Below are 22777 nucleotides of genomic sequence, written 5' to 3' on the forward strand. Positions count from 1 at the left end.
CGCAGCATAGCCAAAAGTAAAAATAAATTTACTAAATTTTAATCAAAAAGAAGGCAAAATTCCTTCCCTGTAATCATGTGGTAAATATTATCAACAGAGTTTCCACTTCCACTAGTCATTTTATCATCAATGCCTTACACAGTATTAACCCCATTTATTTAGCCTGGCCCCAACTTGCTACCTATGATCTACATATCTCCTTCCCTCTTGCCTTCCTCAACTTTATACTCAGGTAAAATCCGAACTTATTTTCAGAAATAAAAGAAAGGTTTAATTAGAGATCTTTAAAATGTATTTACATGCAATAATAAAAAAATAACGTACAATGAACTGGTGAGTTTATAGAGGAAGTACTCAATTAAGAAACTTGAGTCCAGTTCAGTCGCTTAGTTGTGTCCGACTCTTTGTGACCCCATGGACTGCAGCACGCCAGGCCTCCCTGTCCATCACTAACTCCCGGAGTTTACTCAGATTCATGTCCATGGAGTCAGTGATGCCATCCAACCATCTCATCCTGTCTTCCCCTTCTCCTCCCACCTTCAATCTTTCCCAGAGTCAGGGTCTTTTCCAATTAATCAGTTCTTAGTATGAAATGGCCAAAGTATTGGAGCTTCAGCATCAGTCCTTCCAATGAATATTCAGGACTAATTTCCTTTAGAATGGACTGGTTGGATCTCCTTGCAGTCCAAGCGACTCTCAAGAAGTCTTCTCCAACACCACAGTTCAAAAGCATCAATTCTTCAGCACTCAGCTTTCTTTATAGTCCAATTCTCACATCCATACATGAATACTGGAAAAACCACAGCCTTGACTAGACGGACCTTTGTTGGCAAAGTAATGTCTCTTCTTTTTAATATGCTGTCTAGGTTGGTCCCAGCCTTTCTTCCAAGGAGTAAGTGTCTTTTAATTTCATGGCTGCAGTCACCATCTGCAGTGATTCTGGAGCCCAAAAAAATAGTCTGTCATTGTTTCCCCATCTACCTGCCATGAAGTGATGGGACCAGATGCCATGATCTTCATTTTCTAAATGTTGAGTTTTAAGCCAACTTTTTCACTCTCTTTCATCAAGAGGCTCTTTAGTTCTTCTTCACTTTCTGCCATAAGGGTGGTATCATCTGCATATCTGAGGTTATTGATATTTCTCCCGGCAATCTTGATTCCAACTTGTGCTTCATCCAGCCCAGTTTTTCTCATGATGTACTCTGCATATAAGTTAAATAAGCATGGTGACAATATACAGCCTTGATATACTCCTTTTCCTATTTGGAACCAGTCTGTTGTTCCACGTCCAGTTCTGTTACTTCCTGACCTGCATACAGATTTCTCAAGAGGTAGGTCAGGTGGTCTGGTATTCCCATCTGTTGAAGAATTTTCCACAGTTTATTGTCATCTGCACAGTCAAAGGCTTTGGCATAGTCAATAAAGCAGAAATAGATGTTTTTCCGGAACTCTCATGGTTTTTCAATGATCCAACGGATGTTGGCAATTTGATCTCTGGTTCCTCTCCCTTTTCTAAAACCAGCGTGAACATCTGGAAGTTCACAGTTCACGTATTGTTGAAGCCTGGCTTGGAGAATTTTGAGCATTACTTTACTAGTGTGTGAGATGAGTGCAATTGTGCGGTAGTTTGAGCACTCTTCAGCATTGCCTTTCTTTGGGACTAGAATGAAAACTGACCTTTTCCAGACCTGTGGCCACTGCTGAGTTTTCCAAATTTGCTGACATATGGAGTGCAGCACTTTCACAGCATCATCTTTTAGGATTTGAAATGGCTCAACTGGAATTCCATCACATCCAATTGCTTTGTTCGCAGTGATGCTTTCTAAGGCCCACTTGACTTCACATTCCAGGATGTCTGGCTCTAGCTGAGGGATCACACCATCATGATTATCTGGGTCATGAAGATCTTTTTTGTACAGTTCTTCTGTGTATTCTTGCAACCTCTTCTTAATATCCTCTGCTTCTGTTAGGTCCATACCATTTCTGTCCTTTATTGTGCCTATAATTGCATGAAATGTTCCGTTGGTATCTCTAATTTTCTTGAAAAGATCTCCAGTCTTTCCCACTCTATTATTTTCCTCTGTTTCTTTGCATTGATGGCTGAGGAAGGCTTTCTTATCTTGCCTTGCTATTCTTTGGAACTCTGCATTCAGATGCTTATATCTTTCCTTTTCTCCTTTGCTTTTCACTTCTCTTCTTTTCACAGGTGTTTGTAAGGCCTCCTCAGACAGCCATTTTGCTTTTTTGCATTTCTTTTTCTTGGGGATGGTCCTGATCCCTGTCTCCTGTACAATGTCACGAATCTCTGTCCATAGTTCATCAGGCACTCTACCTATCAGATCTAGTCCCTTAAATCTATTTCTCATTTCCACTGTATAATCACAGGGGATTTGATTTAGGTCATATCTGAATGGTCTAGAACCAAGAAACTTGAGTGCCATCTTTAACTCATCCAATCAACAATCAATTTTTAGGATTTTTTTTCTTCCAAAAGCACCAGAAAAGTTTGCTCACTCCTCTCAAGCCTCACTTCTCTTCTGTACCTCTGCAATCCATTCTCCACACTGCCTCAAAATTCTTTTAAGATGCAAAAGTTATCATGTCATTCTTCTGCCCAAAACTATCAACGGCTACCTATTTCTCTTCAGATACATTTAGAACTCTATACAGGACTTGGCAAAGATCTTCACACCCCTCCTTTTCCCCACTGATCTCTGGCCACTCTGCAGCATTCTCTGGTGCTTGCTGTAGTCCACCCTAAACCAAACACCTTCCGTTTCCAGATGGCATCATGTTCTCTTACCGGAGTACTCGCTCTATTAATCACAGGATTCATGACCGTATATTTTGATTATTAGTTTATTTCTTTGAATCTGCCATTAAACATGTATCCTTTGGGAGTCAGGATTGTGTCTTTCTGTTTTAGCCACTAATACACACTAGGTGATACATGAATCTGATTAATGAATGAAGAAATCAGTGAACCATAAGGAAGCTTCTACAAGAAGAAAAATTGGCTTTTGAAGTTTTCTTAGAAAATATGGAGTCAACGCTGAAAGGGTCAGATCTCCTGAGATCCTAGTATACCACCCTGAATCCAGGTATTTAACTCCTATCTCTCTCTCTCTCACCACCTTCCCATATCCTTCAAAAATCACTGCCAGGGAGAACTGCTGTTACCACTGAGATTGTGTCATCTTCTTCAGAAAAAAACAAAAATGGGTTTCCCTGGTGGCTCAGCAATTCAAGAGATACAGGAGATGAAGGTTCGATCCCTGGGTTGGGAAGAGACCCTGGAGGGCTACGGTCTATAGGGTCACAAAAGAACCATTCGGACACAATTCAAGTGACTGAGCACACAGCACACTTCAGAAAAATGGCTAGGTGGGAGTAGAATCATTGAAGTAAGCCATTAATGGCTCTCGTTCTCCTCATTCTTAGAGAAATTGACATAACCATCTCCATCAAAGGAACTGCCTTCCAAGCAGCAAACTGGAGTTGGCTAGTCAGCACATACTTTCTTTGTAGACACTGTTAAAGACATACTGACAACTGTTGATCTCTGACATACATCTTTCTACTCTCCACAAAATCACTGCCCTTCAGTTAATGTATCCATTTGTCAGAGTCAATTTATAATCAAATTAACTGGATTATAGCTTTCCTTGTTAGTTACATCTCAGCTCTGAGAATAAAATTCTATTCTCCTTGGCTGTACTTGAGTGCTCTACAAATTTGTTAACCAAGATATCTACCATTATGATTATTTGTGCAGAAGACAATACTCATTTTTATTTACTGATTTTTACCATTTTAGCAACCTGATGATTTCTCTTTACCTTACCCACAAATTTCAGAGTCCTCTGTAAATCACTACATGTGCCAAGATACAATTAAAGAATATTCTCCCATACAGAAAACTTAAATGGTTATTCATAGTTTTGTCCATTTAAAAAAATACATAATCTAATTTCTTTAGGCACGATAATGAATAAGTCTATGCATTTAATGTGACTTTCCTTTTGTGTTTCAGCAAGAGCACACAAAAAAGCCAACCAATCATGATTTGTTTCTAGAGCTTTACAATGTAATAAATACAATAATAATCATTTAGATAGATTTCTATGGTTTACAATGCACCTTCCTGCATATCACACTAACTCCTCAAAAAATCCTTAAAGGTAGTTCTTCTAAGTGAAAAATAAAGGCACTGAGGCACACATCTAAGTGTGAGAACTAAGCAAGAGCTAGAGCTAGCCTTCAAAAGTGGAGTCTCCTAAATGCTCTGGCAGCAGACTGTGGTGACAGCTGCCCAGCTTCCTATGTTAAACAACAGTGGGGTGTACACTTTAAAGCAGAAAATCTTATGGTATGTGAACGATATTTCACTTTCAAAGAAAAAAAGAATAGAGTGGCCCATGATTCTGAGACGGTATAATCTCCAAAATGTATTAAGTGAAAAAGAAACATACAGTGTACAGAGAATGCTATTATCTGCTTTAAAAGAAAAATAATAATGTACACACATATACAGGCTGCTGCTGCTAAGTCACTTCAGTCGTGTCCAACTCTGTGCGACCCCATAGATGGCAGCTCCCCAGGCTCCCCCATCCCTGGGATTCTCCAGGCAAGAATACTGGAGTGGGTTGCCATTTCCTTCTCCAATGCATGAAAGGGAAAAGTGAAAGTGAAGTCGCTCAGTCATGTCCAACTCTTCACGACCCCATGGACTGCAGCCCACCAGGCTCCTCTGTCCATGGGCTATGCAGCATAAAATCTCTGAAAGGATATACACGTGGTAAGTAACATTATTTCCTAAAGGGAGAAGAGCTGGGACAGCTGGGGAAAATGCTGGCCCCAAAGGAAAACCTTCCTTTAAGTATATCCTTTTATATCTTTTAAATTTTATATAGTGAATTACTGAATTCAACTTTTAATTTACAAGAAAGACAAAGGAATACTCTGATGCTCTATCTTTAGTCTCAACATTTATGTTAAAGTTCAAGTTCTTTATATATTTTGGATATTAATACCCTTATCAGATACATGGTTTGCAAATATTTTCTCCAGTTCCATAGAGCACCATGTATCTGATAAGGCTGTTAATATCCAAAATATATAAAGAACTTAAAAATGACAAAAAATCCAATTAAAAATGAGAAAAGGATCTGAATAAAAATTTTTCCAAAGACATACAAATGGCCAGCAGACACATGAAACAACGCTCAACATCACTAATGTAAGGTAAATGCAAATCAAAACTACAATGAGATATCGCCTCAAACCTGTTAGAATCATAATCATAAAAGAATAAAAAAACAAAGAACAAATCACAAGTGTTGGCAAGGATGTGCAGAAAAAGGAACCCTTGTGCACTGTTGCTGGGAATGCAAATGGTGCAGCCACTATGGGAAACAGTATGGCGGTTCTTCAAAAAACTGAAAATAGAACTACTATATGATCCAGCAATTCCATTTTGAAAACATTAACTCAAAAAGATACACGCTTCCCCTGTCACTGCGGCATTATTTACAATAGCCAAGATATGGACACAATGTTAAGTGCCCACTGATGAATGAATGAATGAAGAAAATGTAATACATATACATAATAATATACGGGGGTTTCCCAGGCAGCTCAGTGGTAAAGAATCCACCTACCAATGCAGGAGACAGAGGTTTGCCCCTGGGTCGGGAAGGTCCCCTGGAGGAGGAAATGGCAACCCACTCCTATATTCCTATCTGAAAAATCCCATGGACAGAGGAGCCTGGTAGGCTACAGTCCATGGGGTTTCAAGGAGTAGTACACATCTGAGCAATTGAGCACACATATGTATACATATATTTAGTAAGATAGAGAGATCACTGCCACTCTAAATGGAATTATATTGCTGTTCAGTCACTAAGTCACGGCCAGCTCTTTGAGACTCCATGAACTACAGCACAGCAGGCTCCTCTTCCTCCACTGTCTCCTGGAGTCAGGTCAAATTCATGTCCATTGAGTCGGTGATGCTATCTAACCATCTCATCCTCTGCTGCTCCTTCTCCTTTGCCTTTAGTCTGCTCAGCATCAGGGTTTTTTTCAATGAGTTGGCTCTTGAATGGAATTTTATTCAGCCATGAAAAAGAGCTTGTCACTCTGTGACAACATGGATGGAACTTGAGGATGTAAATTAAGTGAAATAAAACAGAGAAAAGCAAATACTGTACGACGATCTCACTTACATGTGGAATTAAAAAACAACAACCACCAAAAAAACCCAAACTCATAGATAAAGGGAACCGACTGATGGTTGATTATTGGAAGTAGGGGGTCAGGAGGGGGCAGAAATGGTAAAGGAAGTCATAAGGTACAAGCTTCCAATTAAAAAGTAAATGTAGTTACAGGGATAATGTAAGGCATGGTAACCATAATTAATACTGTAGTGCATATTTGAAAGCTGCAAAGAGAATAATCTTTAAAGATCTCATCACAAGAAAACAAATTCTGTAACTGTGTATGGTGACACAGTTGAGCTGTTAGCAAGACACTGTGGTAATCATTTCCCAATACATATAAATATTAAATCATCACGTGATATACCTGAAACTAATATAATGTTGTATGTCAATTATACTTCAATGAAAACAAGAAACAGAAAAAAGAGATTATCTTCATTTTCTTTGGTAACAAACTACATCAAGTAGTGTCCTCTCCAACAGACTTTAATGTAGTTGACCCAGAGACAAAGTGCCTAACTCTCCAGCAAAAAGTCAATAAATTAACAGATTAATTCTTAATCTTTTAAAGTCAAAGACCATAAAGCACCTGTATAGAGTCCAATGCTCTATTCTGACTACTGCATTTCCTAATCTCATAATTCTCTTTTCTGAATGTGTATATCTGTTTATTTACTCTTTTTTAAATTGGAGTACAGCTGATTTACAATATTGAATTAGTTTCAGATGTACCACAAAGTGATTCAGCTATGTATATTTAAAAATTTTTTTTCCCTTATGGGTTATTACTTTAAAAAAACAACAACAAAAGACCACAGAACTATATAAAGCTGTTTGTTCACTTCTATTCATGAAAGTTTTGTTGTATTAAAGAATACAGAATATTAAAAAAAAATTTTTTTTAAGTACTTACCTGCCTTCTATACTCCGAAAGAGAGTCATATAGCTTCCACCCATTTTCAGGGAATACTTCTTTGTACTCAAAAGCAAAAAGAGACTACAAAAAGTAGACAGAGTTAATAGCTTAAAAAGACCTTTAAGAAAGTAATGAATCAGAAATGTACCTCTATCATATCCCAAGTTTTCATTGACTTATCTGAAAGGATATTTTGTACTGGTATCCTTTTTTTTAAATTGTTGTTTTTAGCTTCTGTTTTGCTATTTTGAAAGTTTATTGTTTTTTTTTATATTTTTCAAACACAGAAAAGCACAAAGGCCTGCCACCAAGATTTATCAAATGCTAACATATTACCATAATTCTTTCAGATATCTTCAGTAGCTGTTTTAGGTTTACTTCTAAATAATTAAAGACGTTACATAAAAAAGACAACTTCTGACATAATTAATTAATTAGACACCACAGATGTCAGCAGTTAAAGCAGCTTTACAGATTACACAACATATTTTAAAACATCCTGAAAAAACTTTTTATTTGGGGGCAGGCAATCTGTGTATCAAAAATGAAAATTTAATTTATCATTAATATGGACAAAATGGCAGGAACAACTATGATGAAAAGCATTTAAACTTGAATCAGAAAACCAAAACCAATTCTAAATTTTACTCTTTACTAATTGTGCCACTGAGTTAATTGCTTACCTGCTTCTGGTTTCAACTTTAAAATATGAATAAATAATAGTTACCACCATAAGGCTACTTTGGACATTAGATTATATAAAATAAATGAGGAAACCTAACACTGTTAATAGCACGCAGAAGAAACTCAGTTCTAAGTATTGATCCACGCTTTCCTCCTAATATTGCTAGACTTAACTCTCAGCTCTCAATTAAAAAGGAGATTTCACATACAGCTTTTCATCACGGAAACATCCTGGATATAAAGATCACATAATTAAACAATGTCAATCTGCAGGAATGAACCTCAGAAATCAGTCCAGTTTCCTCACTTTATACCTTAAAAAGACAGGTCCCATATATTAAATTAAACCTAAACTACACATCTGGTTAAAAGGCAAAGTGAGACTGTAAACACCAAGATTCTAGATAGCCTAGACAAGTTTCTTTACACTACATCAATAATTATAATACAGATTTTTCAAATATAGAAGAAATCTCGTACCAGGTTATTAGAGACAGGAAATGCGTACTTCATTAGATTTTCAAATATTGATCTTCTTGTTCGCCCCTCAGGTTTATGAGCAAATCGTAAATTCCGAATATCCTAGAAAAGAGTTAGGAATCAAGTCACCTATCACTGTTTGCTCACTTTTTATTTAATGACTAAATAAAATAAGGCAGCTTGGAACTATCTTGTAAAACCTTAAGATCTGTGAAAGAGGGATACAAAAATAGATCAGACAACAGCTCCTGGAGGAAGGGAAGTTACAATGCCTTATTAAGAGAAATAAAAATAAACACAGGATACAAGGTAGGATTCGGAGGACAGAAAACTCCCCTCTGGTTATGAATTCAAGTTGGAAAAAAATAAAATAAAATAAAATAAAATGAATTCAAGTTGGGCCACTGAAGGAGGCAGCATCTGATGTAGGCACAGAGATTAGAGGTGTTATATCTGAAATCACGCTATTACATGACTCACACACACTGTCAACAGTATGTCCTTCCCCGTTAAAGGCCATTTTCTGTTATGAATTTCCCTACCAAAAACCTGATTAGCTATTGTTGTATATTTCATAAAGTCTTCATTCCATTTAAGCTTGGTGATCATTTTCCTATTTATAATTCCTTCCCAGGACTCACTTCCATTGAATCTTTAATTCATAAGTCTCTGGCTACTAGACTGATAAAACCAAAACTCTGCCTAAAGGTCTTCCTCCATTCCAGGTCCCAGGTTCTTCAATCATCTACTAGCAAAAATTCTGAATAGTTTGGTTGATATCATCCAGGCTCTATACTCAGATATAAAAACCAAAGTTCCCTTTCCTTATTTGTTTTCAAGTAGGTTTTTATACTCAGACTGAATGTAGATACTCACATTCCAATTTAGTGAGATCTTAGCAGCACTAAAAAAAAATTGGGATTAAGAATAATTTCAAGACTATTCATTTTGTTTTCATCTAGAAAGAATTCAAAATAGCTTCATTAAACTGCATCCTGTAAAAATGAGCACAGGAACCACAATGCACCTACAGAACGTGAACAAGTAGAATATTTTATTACAAATCTGATCCAAAATTAGAAAGCCACCTTCTTAAACCAATGTGTGAGAACCTAAGCTTTTGTTTTTCCTTAGTGAATATGTTTACAACAAATAGATATTCATAATCATTCTGTTAAACACAGAGTTCTCCATAAGTACTGTAGCAGGGGCCCTACAAGTTTAACTGATAAAGGGCCTATGAGTTTACTGATAATGGTCTTGCTCTATGGGAAAAGTTATATTTAAAATGATCAACATTTCCCCATCACCCTCTTCCATGCCCTCTTATATCCATTCTAGCTGTATTTACTCCTACACCACAGAAGAGCAATCAAGTGCCTGTCACTTGGTTGACAGCTATTAATTATGCTCTTAAAGGCCTTCCAATGATAATGGAAAAGCATACAAGTAATTACTAAGGCATTAGTTTCAATACTAGATTGATAAAACTTCTAAGATTGTCATAAGAAAGGATCTTTAAAGTTATGAATGTGCTGTTGCTTTTTTTTTTTTGCTTTTACATTTTTGGCCAACTGTAACAGCCAACTGAAAAGGTATATAGCTCCCTTTCCTAAGACTAGCAAGGGGGCACTCTCTGTCCCTCTTCTGATGTCTATGTCAGAAGCTTTCCCTGTCCCTTTTTATACTTTAATAAAACTCTGCTACACAGAAGCTCTTGAGTGATCAAGCCTGGTCCCTGGTCCCAAAGCTAAATCTTCTTCAGAGATCACAAATCTGACATTGTTCACTGTAAGCAGTAAGTATCAATGCATTTATAGAATGAGTTAGATAATAAAATACAGAAGGTCTACCAAACGAAGTCTTCCCCACTACTGTTTCAGAAGAAGAAAAATTATGAAAACTAAAAATAGGAAAGAGGTAAATATATCATAATGAGTTCTTTCACTACAAAGTACTACAAGTCTTCACTGCTCAGAGCCTTATGTTTCTAATTTGTAAATTAAATTCACAACCTTTTTATTACTCCTAAATGTTGTTTTATTCTACTAGAATGACGCTTCTAGCATGAAATCCATTTGATATTTTGGAAAACAATTTCTAAACACTGGCTCTATTTAATAGAAAGCTTTCCAAACCAAAAAAAAATGCATACATATTACAACATTTACCTTGCACACAGTTTCCAGTCCATAAGAATTTTCACCACGACTAGAAGCACCACCAATTTTTTCTACTCTGCTTATAACACCAAGAGAAGCATCTAAAACAAATGGGGGATCCTAAAAGAAGGGAAAAAAAAAACATTAAAACTGAGCAATTAATACTGTATAATTATAGCTGAGAAAAATATTTAACTAGAAATGTTTTAACTAAAAATGATTAAAGATGTACAAACAATACACAGATGTACACACAAAAAAATCTAATCCAGCAAGTCTTACCCGTTCCATGCTTTTGAAATATAACCTGTAATTCGTAACAGTCAGAGTTCCTCGTACAGCACCAGTGAATGGACATATATAAGTTACATCTTTGGCTGAAAAGAAAAAGAGCCCACAATTTATTCTCTATTGTACACTATTAAAAACTACACTCTGATCTTTCACAAGTAAAATTTAATAGCATTCTGACCACCAGTTTAAATTATGCTTGAAAATCACAGGATCAGTGATTCCAAGAGACCTCGGGAACTAAATCCAAGCTTCCAACCACGCACTACAAGCTGGGGAGGGAAAGCAGAATAAGTGGGAAGGACTAAAGAAACAGAGGGACATTCTTTACTCTGGACAGACACAGGGAAACAAAGGCGGACACCCTCCCTGATGGACAGACAGGCATGGCAGTTGGAGCAGTGAGTGGAGGAGGGGCGGTAATGGTGGGAACAGCCATCAACGTCTCAAGTCACTATCCTCCCATCATCTAATCACAGCTCCTAGATCTTCTTCCCCAGTCTCCTGGTTTTCTTCTGACCGTAGTCTAGTTTGTCAACATTCCTCTGAACACACAATACCTAAAACATAATACCAGTAACTTCTGACCTGATTATATTTATGGGGAAAATACTGTAGAGAAAATAAAATGTATATGAACTATGATTTCTTAGAAAAATATAATAGCATAATAAGAGGGTATTATGTACCTGATTAAGAAACAGATGTCAAACTTTGTAGAGAAATAATCACATTGTTTAATTAAATGTTAAATGATGAATCTATACAGTATTATTTCTTTTTAGAACATGCATTAATTAAGCAGGATAACTTGACTACCACTAGCTCAAAGTAATACTTAATATGGTAGTGTTCATATGTCCAATACAAAGGTTTTTCTATTTTAAAATATTCATAAACCCCTGCTATGTCATCATTGCAGCAAATCAGCAGATAAACGAGTATCTTCATTGTTCCAAGAAACTAAGGCACAATTAGAAGCAAAAAACTTCTAAGAACCTTTCAAGGGGCTTCTGGGAAAACTCAGGAACATGAAATATGCTTAATAAGGCATGCAACTTCCTGAGTTTGCTTTCTATTCCTCACTGTGAAGGACTGACTGCTTAGTATGGAATTTGAAATGAGACTGATCTTCTAACATACATTTCTAACCTTCAAAATGGCTCCCTTGGGAATGTACAAGTATGAGCTACATTTTTTTAATCACTGTTTCCAATGCATTTCCAATGTTTCATTTAGAGGGAAGATATTAAAATTAAATAAACCCATCATTAAAGAAAGATACATAAACTTGACTTGCATACAATTTCTTGCCCTTATGAAATTTTACCTCAATTGGGAAAGCTTTACTCAGTGTTACTAAAAACATTCCTGGATTCTTTCCAGAGCCAATTTTCTTCACTCACACAAGAAAATCAATCTTATTATTCTGTACTCTACAGGATATGTCTCTCTTAGTCCCAGTCCAAAGTTTTGCTACAACTTCCTCTTTACTATAAAACCATGAAATAATATACATGAACGTGCTTCCAAAATTAAAAGTACTCTACCAAACACAAGAGCTTATAGCTATGTTACTGTTATCATCATTAGGCTCTGCTTTGCTCTGTCCCTTTTATCTTTTTCCTCAGGCTGGTAGCAACTAGGTCACTCTGAAGAGAGAATTTATGCCTAGCAGGGCTTGTATGAATTAGAAGAAAGACTGTGACTAGGAAACTTATCAGAGCAAATGACAATAAAACCAGCACTGACAGAATTTATAAAGTACTTTTCACCTGAGTACCTGCCTTAACCTTCAAAATCACCTTTAAACATTAAGACCTCTAACTACCTACAATTTTCAGATGAGAACGCCAGGGTTCACAGAAGTAAAACGAATCACCTAATGCTTCAGAACCAGTAACTGCTAAGATTAGGACTTGAGTGCAGTTTCCACGACTGCAAACTCAAACCTCCTTCCACAGCATCATGCAAACGGTTTCCCTGGTGGCTCGGATGGTCAAGAATCTGCCTGTAACACAGGAGACCCTGGGTTCACTTCCTGGGTCTCCTGCATTAGAAAGATTCCCTTCCCCTGAAAAAGAGAATGACAATCCACTCCAGTATTCTTGCCTGGAAAATTTCATGGACAGAAGATCTTTGCAGGTTACAGTCCATGGGGCCACCAAGAGTTGGACATAATTGAGTGACTAACTCAATTTTGTCACTTTTAAGCCACTTTTAAGCCACTCAGGTAACACAGTCTGTCTCCTGTGTTAAAGGGTGAAATACTGCAGTTGGGGCCATCTCTACTGCTGATGTGCCTGGGCCAATACCTTTCGATTACTGCTGCGACTGTTAAAGCATTCTGTTGATGTCTCTAACACCACTGTGACTTTTAAAAAAATGTCTAAACTGCAAATTTACATTAAACCAACTAGGAACGTTAGTTGGTCTAAAGTAAATGAATTTTTTATATGAACTAATTTTCTATATGAATTAATATACTCAAGGGTACTCTAGCCTCATGCTTCCCTGGTGGCTCAGACGGTAAAGCATCTGTCTGCAATGTGGGAGACCCAGGTTCGATCTCTGGGTTGGGAAGATCCCCTGGAGAAGGAAATGGCAGCCCACTCCAGTACTCTTGCCTGGAAAATCCCATGGACAGAGGACCCAGGTAGGCTACAGTCCATGGGGTAGCAAAGAGTCGGACATGACTGAGTGACTTCACTTTCACTTTTCATACTTTATATTACATTTAATTTTTTTAATAATCAAGTCTATCTGACGATTTGAATCAGAGTATTTTATTTAATATATTAGGTATTTCTCTAAATTTTGCAATACTAATACCGCCAGATGCCAAAAGAGCTTAGATTTACTGATCTTCTCAAATTTTCCCTAAGCTCACAAAGAATCCATAAAAGTTTCTACGGGGTAGACGAAAATGACTTTGAGAATACGTATCTATAAGCGTGAAAAGTATATGCACATAAATATAATGTACGAGAGCACACAATCTGTGCAGAGAGGCACAAAAACACCCTCTAAGCAATATAAAGAAGGAAAGTCCACTAAGCTATGGGATCAGAGAAGGTTCAAGGAACACAGGCATGTGAGCTGTGCCCCAATGGTTAGTACCCTTTAGATGGGCAGAGATGCTAATACAGCATTCAGTAAAGAGAAGAACCTAAAACACAGACGTGGGAAAGTAAAGCAATTATTTGGACAAAGTATACAGTCTGGATCGCTCTAATTTATACTGTATCACATTCTCTTCATTCCTTTTTAATTTCCTCCTCCCTGGGACTTCTACCATATAATTATAAAATGCCTACCAAAGCTATGTTCTTGGCCCTGTTTTTACTCCATACACTCTGAGTTATTTTCGTACTTTCATTTTCAACTAATATCCATATTCTGATGATTCCAAAATATGACTTCTAACCTAATCTCTCTCCTAAACTCCTAAAAGTTTCTCATAGGTACAGGAAATTCAACATAAATACTATACCAAGGGCTCATGAAAACTGAGAGAAAAAGATAACACTCAATAAGTTTTTGGAGATTACTCTTCTGGATCTGGTAACTGATTGAATGTCAGAGCTCAGAAAAAAAGAGCAGCTGAAGATGACTCTCAGATTTCTGCCTGGAGTGAATGGACAACCAGTGTTAATGTTAACTGATGGAAAGAAGAAAAGGAATAAATTTAGAAATAAAGGTGATGACTTCAGTTTTGGATATGTTGGGTATAAGGATATCTATAGAATATCCATGGCCAAGTATCTAAAATGCAGGCATCATTTATCTGTATTAGGACAGAGGTTCACACTAGAAGCAACAAATTCTGGAGTCATCAGTAAATACATTGTAGGTAAAGCTACTAACTTATTAGATAGCATCAACCAAAAAGAACAAATAAGAGAGGAAAGGGAAACAAGCCAAGGATGAAGTCCTAAATGGAGTGTTGCTATCTAAAAAAGAAGATAACAAAAGAGACTGAGTGATAACTTGAAACTCTTTTATAAGGTAATTTATTATACTGGAAATAGCATACACTTTTAGGCTTAGAAGAGGGAAAAAAACTGTCACAGTGCTAGATATAACTTTACTAGCCAGGCAGTCTTCCTATGCCTTAGTTTCTTCATCTGCAAAATGGGATCAGCATCTTCCTCAGAAGGTCATCGTGAGGATGATTAAATCAGATGGTAAGCACTCAGTAATGGTAATTATCATTATTATATAGTAATAATACATAACACCTTACTGAACAAGTAGCTCAGGAGAACTTAGGATACCTGAAGTGAGTAGCGGGAAAAAAGGAATGGGCAAGTATTCAACCAAGAGTTAAAACTAAGGAGAGAGAAATGCTAAACATGAAGGAGCTAAACGTGCCATAGGCAACAACAGCACAGAGTAAGGTCCCCTTTGGTCTGCTTATTTTTACACAAGTAAATGACACTTGGCTTAAGACTTCCCCAGTGGCTCAGATGGTAAAGAATCCGCTCGTATTGCAGGAGGCGCAAGAGATGCGGGTTCAATGCCCGCGTCAGGAAGATCCCCTGGAGAAGGGAGTGGCAACCCACTCCAGTATTCTTGCCTGGAGAATCCCATGGACAGAGTAGCCTGTGGGCTACAGTCCACGGGGTTGCAAAGAGTCGGACACGACTGAGCGACTATCACTTTCAAGTTCTTTTTAAAAATATGATTGACGATAAAATGAAAGGTGACTAAGAAATCACTTACTGTATTCACCTACACATTACTTTATTTCTCAAAAGCTATGAGTATTTTAGCAGGTGTATAATATTCCATTGTGTACGTATGTATGTGTGTATACCACATCTTTTTCTCAATCATCTTACACTATTTCTTTAGAGTTCTTTTGTGAATACAAGCATACAACCTTTTCATTTTTTAAGTGACATGTACTTGCTGTACTGTACAGTTAAGTTACAGGTATACAACATGGTGATTCACAATTTTTAAAGGTAGTATTCCATTCATTGTTATTATAAAATAATGGTTATATCCCCTGTGTTGTACAATACATCCTTGTAGCTTATTTTATACCCAATAGCATGTATGTCTTAATCTTCTGCCCCTACTTCGCCCCTCCCCCTTCCCTCTCCCTACTGGTAACCACTGGTTTGCTCTCTATACTTTTGAGTCTACTTCTTTTGTTGTTATATTCACTAGTTTGCTCTACTTTTTAGATCCCACATATAAGTGATATCATACAGTATTTGTCTCTAACTGACTTCATCTAGCATAATGACCTCTAAGTTCATCCATGTTGCTATAAATGGCAAAATTTCATCCTTTTTTATGGCTGAGTTGTATTCCATGTCACACACACACAAACATTCCCATATATACACACAAACACTCCACATCTTCTTTATCTATTCATCTACTGATGAACACTTAGTTCACTTCCATATCTTAGCAACTGTAAATAATGCTATGAATACTGGGGTGTGTGTATCTTTCTTAATTAAGGCTTTTTTCCCCCAGATATACACCCAGGAGTGGAACTGCTGGATCATATGGTTATTCTGTATATACTTCATCTTCTTTATCCATTCTTCTGTTAATGAACACCTAAAAAGGAATGAAATCTTGCCATCTGTGAGAATATGAACAGACCTGGAGGATATTATATTTAATATGTCATACAGGAAGACAAACACCATATATTTCCACTTATACATAGAATCAAAAAACAAAACAAAGGAATAAATATAACAAAACAGAACAGACTCAAATACAGAGAACAAAGTAGGGGTTATTAGAGGGTAGAGGGGTGGGGAAAGGAGCAAAACAGGTATGGGGGATTAAGAAGTACAAACTACCAGTTGCAAAATAAACAACTTACAAGGATGTAATACGCAGCACAAGGAATATAGTCAATATTTTATAATAACTATGCATGCTGTTTAATCTTCAAAAATATCAAATTACTATGCTGAACACCTAAAACTAATACTGTAAGTCAACTATACTTTGATAAATAAATAAATATCTTAAAAATACAAAAGCCATGGGTATTTTGTATATTATCACACAAATGTAACAAAGTAAAAGCATAAGGACAAAAAAATAGCTTGAAAGTGTGTTTCCAGTTTCCAGTCCACACAGTAAGTTAATACTTAGTTACTTAGGTTGGATAAAGAAAGGCACTGACATGCAAAGGACTCACTTTGCAATGTAGATGAAATATATTTATCCAAAAATTGACAAATTTATTCAGAGGAGGAAAAATAAAGAAGTAAAAAGAGAATGTGTTTCAAGAAAAATTACTTGTACAAAGTGACAATTCAATTTTTTATCTATTCAACTCACTATCTAACTGCAGTAAGTCAAAATAATAAAATTTACTGTGATGGAATTCCACAACAGTTTTTAAAATAAGTCACCTTCTTTCAAACCAGAAAAGCAGCAAAATATAACTCAATGGCATGTTTCCATTAGTCAAAATCCAAACACAGTCAATAGGTCTAGATCGAGAACACACTGGAGGCTGGGAAGGCTGTCAGGAACGAGTCTGTCAAATAGGAGGTGTCTGCAAAGTGAGCCTGTTCTTTGTACACTGGAAACACTGAATAGTCTGTACAGTCACAGAGGAGGAAATCTGACAAAAAATACCAGTACAGACCCATGTCTTTAATATTTTCTCCTGGAAGCAAGGGTGGTTCTTCCATTTCTGCTAATTTGTTAGACTCCCTCAGGACCTGGATTGGAAAAGAGAGGAGAGGGCAAGAAAAGAAACAATTTTTTATTCAAAGGCTAATTTTTAACTTAAATTTCAACTGAGTATGCTTGGTCTTATTTAAAGTAATAGCATTATATCACATATACTACTTTAAATCAAATTATAAAGACTGTAATATTGGCATGTATAACACATGAAGCTGCTATTTTTCTACAAAAAATTTACCAAGTGCCTACTTTGTAGAAGGTACTGCATAGAACACTTTACGTTTTTTACTGACTCCTACAATGGCCCTATAAGGGAAGGTATCATTATCCTTATTTCCTAGATAAGGAAAAAGAGGCCAGAAGCAACAATTATCTTGTAAAAAATCCTACAGCTAAAAAGTGTCAGAACCTAGATTTGAATTAATAGTTTTGGTGGACTACAAAGCTCATTTTCTTTCCCTTCAGCCATATTCAAGTGCCTTACTGCATTAAGACTTACATAAAATCAAACTTTTATGTAGATTTAATGTTTAAAGAATCTGGAAATGATGTTGATAAAGAATCTTGTTGAAAAAGAGATATTTAATAAATTAAAGATCAACAACACTCACTGAGTAGTTACCTTATGAAGGGTGTTACACTGGATTCCAAGAATGTAAAGATACAGAATCATGGTTTTCTAATGGACTTACAACCCACAGAGCACATGTACACACACAAATGCATGCATGCGCCCATGCAACTGTTCTATGCTAAGTATATCCCACAACCTTTCAATAGCCTTAACTTTCACCTCTTTCACTGCCAAACAATAACCTTCACTGTCCCCAGTTCTTTACCTTCCATCAGTTCCTCAACCTTCTACAATCTGGCTTTGCCACCTAACCCAACTTCTTGCAGGGAACCTGCTTTCTCCCCAATAGAAAGTGAAAGTGAAGTCGGTCAGTTATGTCTGACTCTTTGCGACCACATGGACTGTAGCCTACCAGGCTCCTCCATCCATGGGATTTTCCAGGCAAGAGGACTGCAGTGGGTTGCCACTTCCTTCTCCAGGGGATCTTCCCGACCCAGGGATCGAACCCGGGTCTCCCGCATTGCAGGCAGATGCTTTACCGTCTAAGCCACCAGGGAAGCCCTTTTTCCCCAATAACCTCGTCATTATTAAAGACAATGGATATTTCTCAGTCTTTATTTCTATTTCCTAGCTACATCTGATACTACCTGCACTTACCTGCTCCTTGAGAGCACACTCTCCTGGCTAAACACTTCCTTCTCTGGCCACTCTTTTTCAATGACCTTTCTATTCCCTTTTCTTAACCTTACTTATTCCTCAGTGGTTTGTCCCAATTCTCATTTTACTCACTTCCTGTTGATTTCATACCTTACCTATGACCTTACCTTACTTCAATCTATATCGTCAGCCAATATTTCTCTTGGACTATACAGTTCCATACATCCAACCGCTTAATGTTTGAAGTCAAGAGATCTCAAACCGATCTGTGTTCCATACTGAGCAAGAGGCACTACTAGCCATTTGATTGTCAAAGTCAATTTCGTAGAAGGTGGGCAAGCAGTGGTCTCTATGAGCAGACTCAGACCTTCTACTTCAACCTTGATTTGTTTCATTAGACTGAGAACCAAAACAACTATAAAAAAGATTCTCAATTTTTTTTTGTTATATAGCATTTGCCTTTTATTTCACTCCATCCAAAAAGTAGACTGAGAGTCCTCAAAAGAAGGTAAAAGGGAAGAAAACACAAGGTACTACAACTGCATGAAAGGCCACCTTCCGCAGGCCATGGAAACTAGGTCAGAGGTCTGCAGGCGCGAGCCCCTCTCTGGCACTTACCCACCACTCCAACTGCTGTCTGCTTTCCTCCCTCCAAGACTCTGGGGGAGGCACCATAGTGCACACATTTTTGAATTCCCAACAAAAATAAAGTACGAGGTACACACATCATTTTTAACTATCCTTTAACCGTAAAAAGGTAAAAAGAAAGTCAAAATTGGTTTTAATAATATATTTTACTTAATCCAACAACTCAAAAACAATCACTTCAAGATATAGTAAGTATTTTTAAGCAAAAGATACTTTATATTCTTTTATTCATACTAAGCCTTCAACATCCAGAGTATGTTTTATACTTCTAGCACATTTCAACCAGACCAGCCATATTTCCAGTGCTCAACAGCCATCAGTCTTGTGGTGCCTGAATTAAGCAGCATTAATCCAATGAATCTAATTCTTACTGATAATCAAGTCATTCCCAAGTTTAAGTTGTGCACTTAGGGAGGTTGAGACAAAAGGGTTAAACATTACTGCTACAGCCCAACACTCACCAAGGTCAATAAAGGAAGAACTACAATGAACAAATTACTTCTGTTTAATACATGTGCAAGCTGAACAAATTCACTTTTGAAAATTTAATAATTTATTTCATAAAGCAATACCTAAAGAACTAAAATATATACACACATATATACTTTTTTAATATTCTGCATTCTAGAACTCAAAAAAAGGTCACATTTTTAATGGTATCTCATTGCTAGTTCCTGATATAATCTTTTATGTAGTCATAAAAGAAATGTAAGCAAAAAGGAAGAGAGATAAGGAGGGAAGGAAGGAGAGAGGGTGGACCTATGAAGATACACAAAATCAGGATGAAAACTTGCACAATGAAAATATATACAAACTTCTTGGCTTCAAATTCTAACTATGCTACATGCTATCTAAGTACTCTTAGACAAGGTGTTCAATTTCTTTATGCCTCATTTTCCCCACCTATAAAATGGTCATAATCACAGTACTCCACAAAAGGGTTGTTATAAATTAAATGAGTTAATACACAAAGTATTTATATCAGAGTTGACACAAAAATATACTTAACAAGTATTTTCCATCAATAATAATAGCAAAATATTTAGACTAACAAGACTGTCAGAATCTGGTAAGAATTTCTACTAAGTATGAAAACAAAAGATACAAATAATAACTAACACAGTATACTGAAAAAATCAAACACATGTGACAGATCATATAAAGGGAAGATACTTTATTCTGTGCCCATCTGTACCACTTGATTTGGAAATACAACGTTCATGTCACTTACAAAGCTGGACACTAGTTCTCTACTGCACAGGTTTACTTCTCGTAGTTGTTAGTGTTGTTCCCCATGATTTCCTCTCTTTCTATATTTCTGCATTCAGTAGGAAGCTACAATCCCCAGAAAATATGTGCACTGCAGACAGGCGTGGAGACAAAGGCAGTTCTGGCAGAGTATGTGACGAGGTATAATCTTCGTAAGTAAAGCTTTGCAAGGTGAGAAAAGACACAGAGAAATGCATGTCAGTAGTACACGTCAAGAACTGTAGTCTCTCTCATACTCTGACTAGAACGTCAGAGAGCAAGACAATGAAGAGAAGCAAGAGGGACAGCACTGTTTGGAGAATCTGCACCAGATGACAGACTTTTTAATACCAGGTATACACTGGAGGTTTTACAGGAACAACTCACTTAGAGCTCAAGATACTGGCATAAAAAGAAACTCAAACAACTGAACAAGGCAGGCCATGGGCAATCCAGACACTTTGTTTACTGGCAAACACTGACTCTGAACAAATCTATCCGTAACAAAACCAAAGGAAAAAAAGGGGAGGGGGAGCCTAGAAAAAAAGACTATTTGACAAGAAGTATCAGCTTGAAGCTCAAAAAAAAAAAATAGCAGTCTTCTGAAAATAATTTCTATAAGCATTAGTAGAAACAATCTGTAAGCTATCTGCATACCTAAAAGTAAATGAGCCATACCCCCAGGAAACAGGAACAGAAAGGAGAGACAGAAACGAAGAGAAATGGGTAAAATAAGGAACTGCTTACAAAAAATTTTAATGTAATAGAAATAAAACCTGTGCTGGTATTAATAAAGAATTGAATGAATTATTCAGAAAGCAGCATTTATGTAGAGGGCAAACATGGAAAGTCCTCTAAGAATTTGTAGAGAAGAACAGACATAAATACCATGAGGGAAGATGATAACCAATAAAATAATTCTATTCCTTAAAGGAAAAAATTAAAACTAGTTAAAAGTAATAATCCAGCATGTAACTGAAGAACATGTCTCTGAAATTGAATAAAGATATTCTATGTTTGCTGATCAGACTAGTTTACTGTATTCCAAATTTTAAAAAATCAATGAACAGAGACATATATGGGTGCATCTTAGCAAAACTTTTTGAACTGCAATGTAAAGACAAACTATGGCTACAAAGACAAAATTTTTTTAAAAGAGAATTTACATACAAAAGCAAAACCCAGCTATCTTCAGGTTTCTTTGTAAAACTATCCCAGAAAACAATAAGAAAATGTTATTGGATTCTTAAAGGAAAAGTCTGTGATCACTCTAATACAGAAGTCATTCTCAGATATGCCAAGTCAACAAAAACATAGCGCATGTGTCCTGCTTTTGAAAAAAAGACAAAGAAATTACTTGAGGCAGTAATTAAGCTGAAAATGGGGAATGAAATTTAAAATATATATAATAAATTTCTGGTATCCAGCAAAGACAAGTTTTACATCCTAACTACCCTGCCATCAAAAAAACACACACACAAAAAAAGAAAACCAAAAAACATTTACTGCCACCATACAACTCTGAGTCTTAGTTTCACCATTTATATTATTAAGGTAATATTAATATCCACCTTACAAGTTTGTGAATATGAAACGAGATCACTGTATCATAAAGGGACTTACAAGGTGCTATTAAAATGTAAGAAACACTTATTCACTTAACAGAAGCATCAACATAAATTTGCACTGTCTCTTGTCACAATGGCTTATTCACATGGTGCTTTATTCCTCTGCTATAAAATACACAAGGATTAATATTTGAGATAGGATGTCATAATGGGAACCATATATTTAACTCTCAAACTATTAAACTCCAAGACTTAGCTACACAATAGCAAGCAACTTACCGTTCTAAAGAAAGCAGCAAGAGGGTTAGCATCATGGTAGCATAAGACGTCTCTTGTTTTTGTTGCCCTTTAACCTCTAAAATTTGGCATCTAACAATGAACAAAAGTGCCTCATGGGAGCTATGGAACCCAGCACCATACGCTGAGGACCTAGAAGGAGCCTCATCCACCTGCGCAACGTGTAACAAGCACAAAGAACCTGTACAGGATGTGGAGCCAGCAGGAGCCTGTGAACTGACTCTAACCCCTCTTAGCTGCAGTACCTGGAAAACACGGACTTGGACAGATACCCACATATGAGAAAGCCTTTATGGAAGTTCAGGTTTCTAAAGAAGTTCCAGCACTCCCATCAGAAGAACAACAAGAAAAAT

General features: G+C 36.7%; 1 protein-coding gene across 6 annotated transcripts in view; it reads right to left on the bottom strand.

Moving 5' to 3' along the window:
- MTMR2 (myotubularin related protein 2) overlaps positions 1 to 22777 on the bottom strand; it is a 110279-nt gene that overhangs the window by 24690 nt on the left and 62812 nt on the right. For 3 of the 6 annotated variants that reach the window (XM_027563887.1, XM_027563889.1, XM_027563888.1), the window contains 5 exons: positions 17389 to 17464; positions 10743 to 10837; positions 10470 to 10580; positions 8299 to 8400; positions 7132 to 7215 (listed from right to left, as the gene is read on the bottom strand). In XM_027563887.1, the coding sequence (XP_027419688.1) occupies positions 7132 to 7215; positions 8299 to 8400; positions 10470 to 10580; positions 10743 to 10837; positions 17389 to 17464 (468 nt within the window). Of the gene's footprint in view, positions 1 to 7131; positions 7216 to 8298; positions 8401 to 10469; positions 10581 to 10742; positions 10838 to 17388; positions 17465 to 20542; positions 20743 to 22777 lie in introns of all 6 variants that reach the window. The other 3 variants (XM_027563893.1, XM_027563892.1, XM_027563890.1) reach the window with 2 other exon arrangements.

This window comes from Bos indicus x Bos taurus, chromosome 15, assembly GCF_003369695.1.
Source record: "Bos indicus x Bos taurus breed Angus x Brahman F1 hybrid chromosome 15, Bos_hybrid_MaternalHap_v2.0, whole genome shotgun sequence".
Lineage (NCBI taxonomy): Eukaryota > Metazoa > Chordata > Mammalia > Artiodactyla > Bovidae > Bos > Bos indicus x Bos taurus.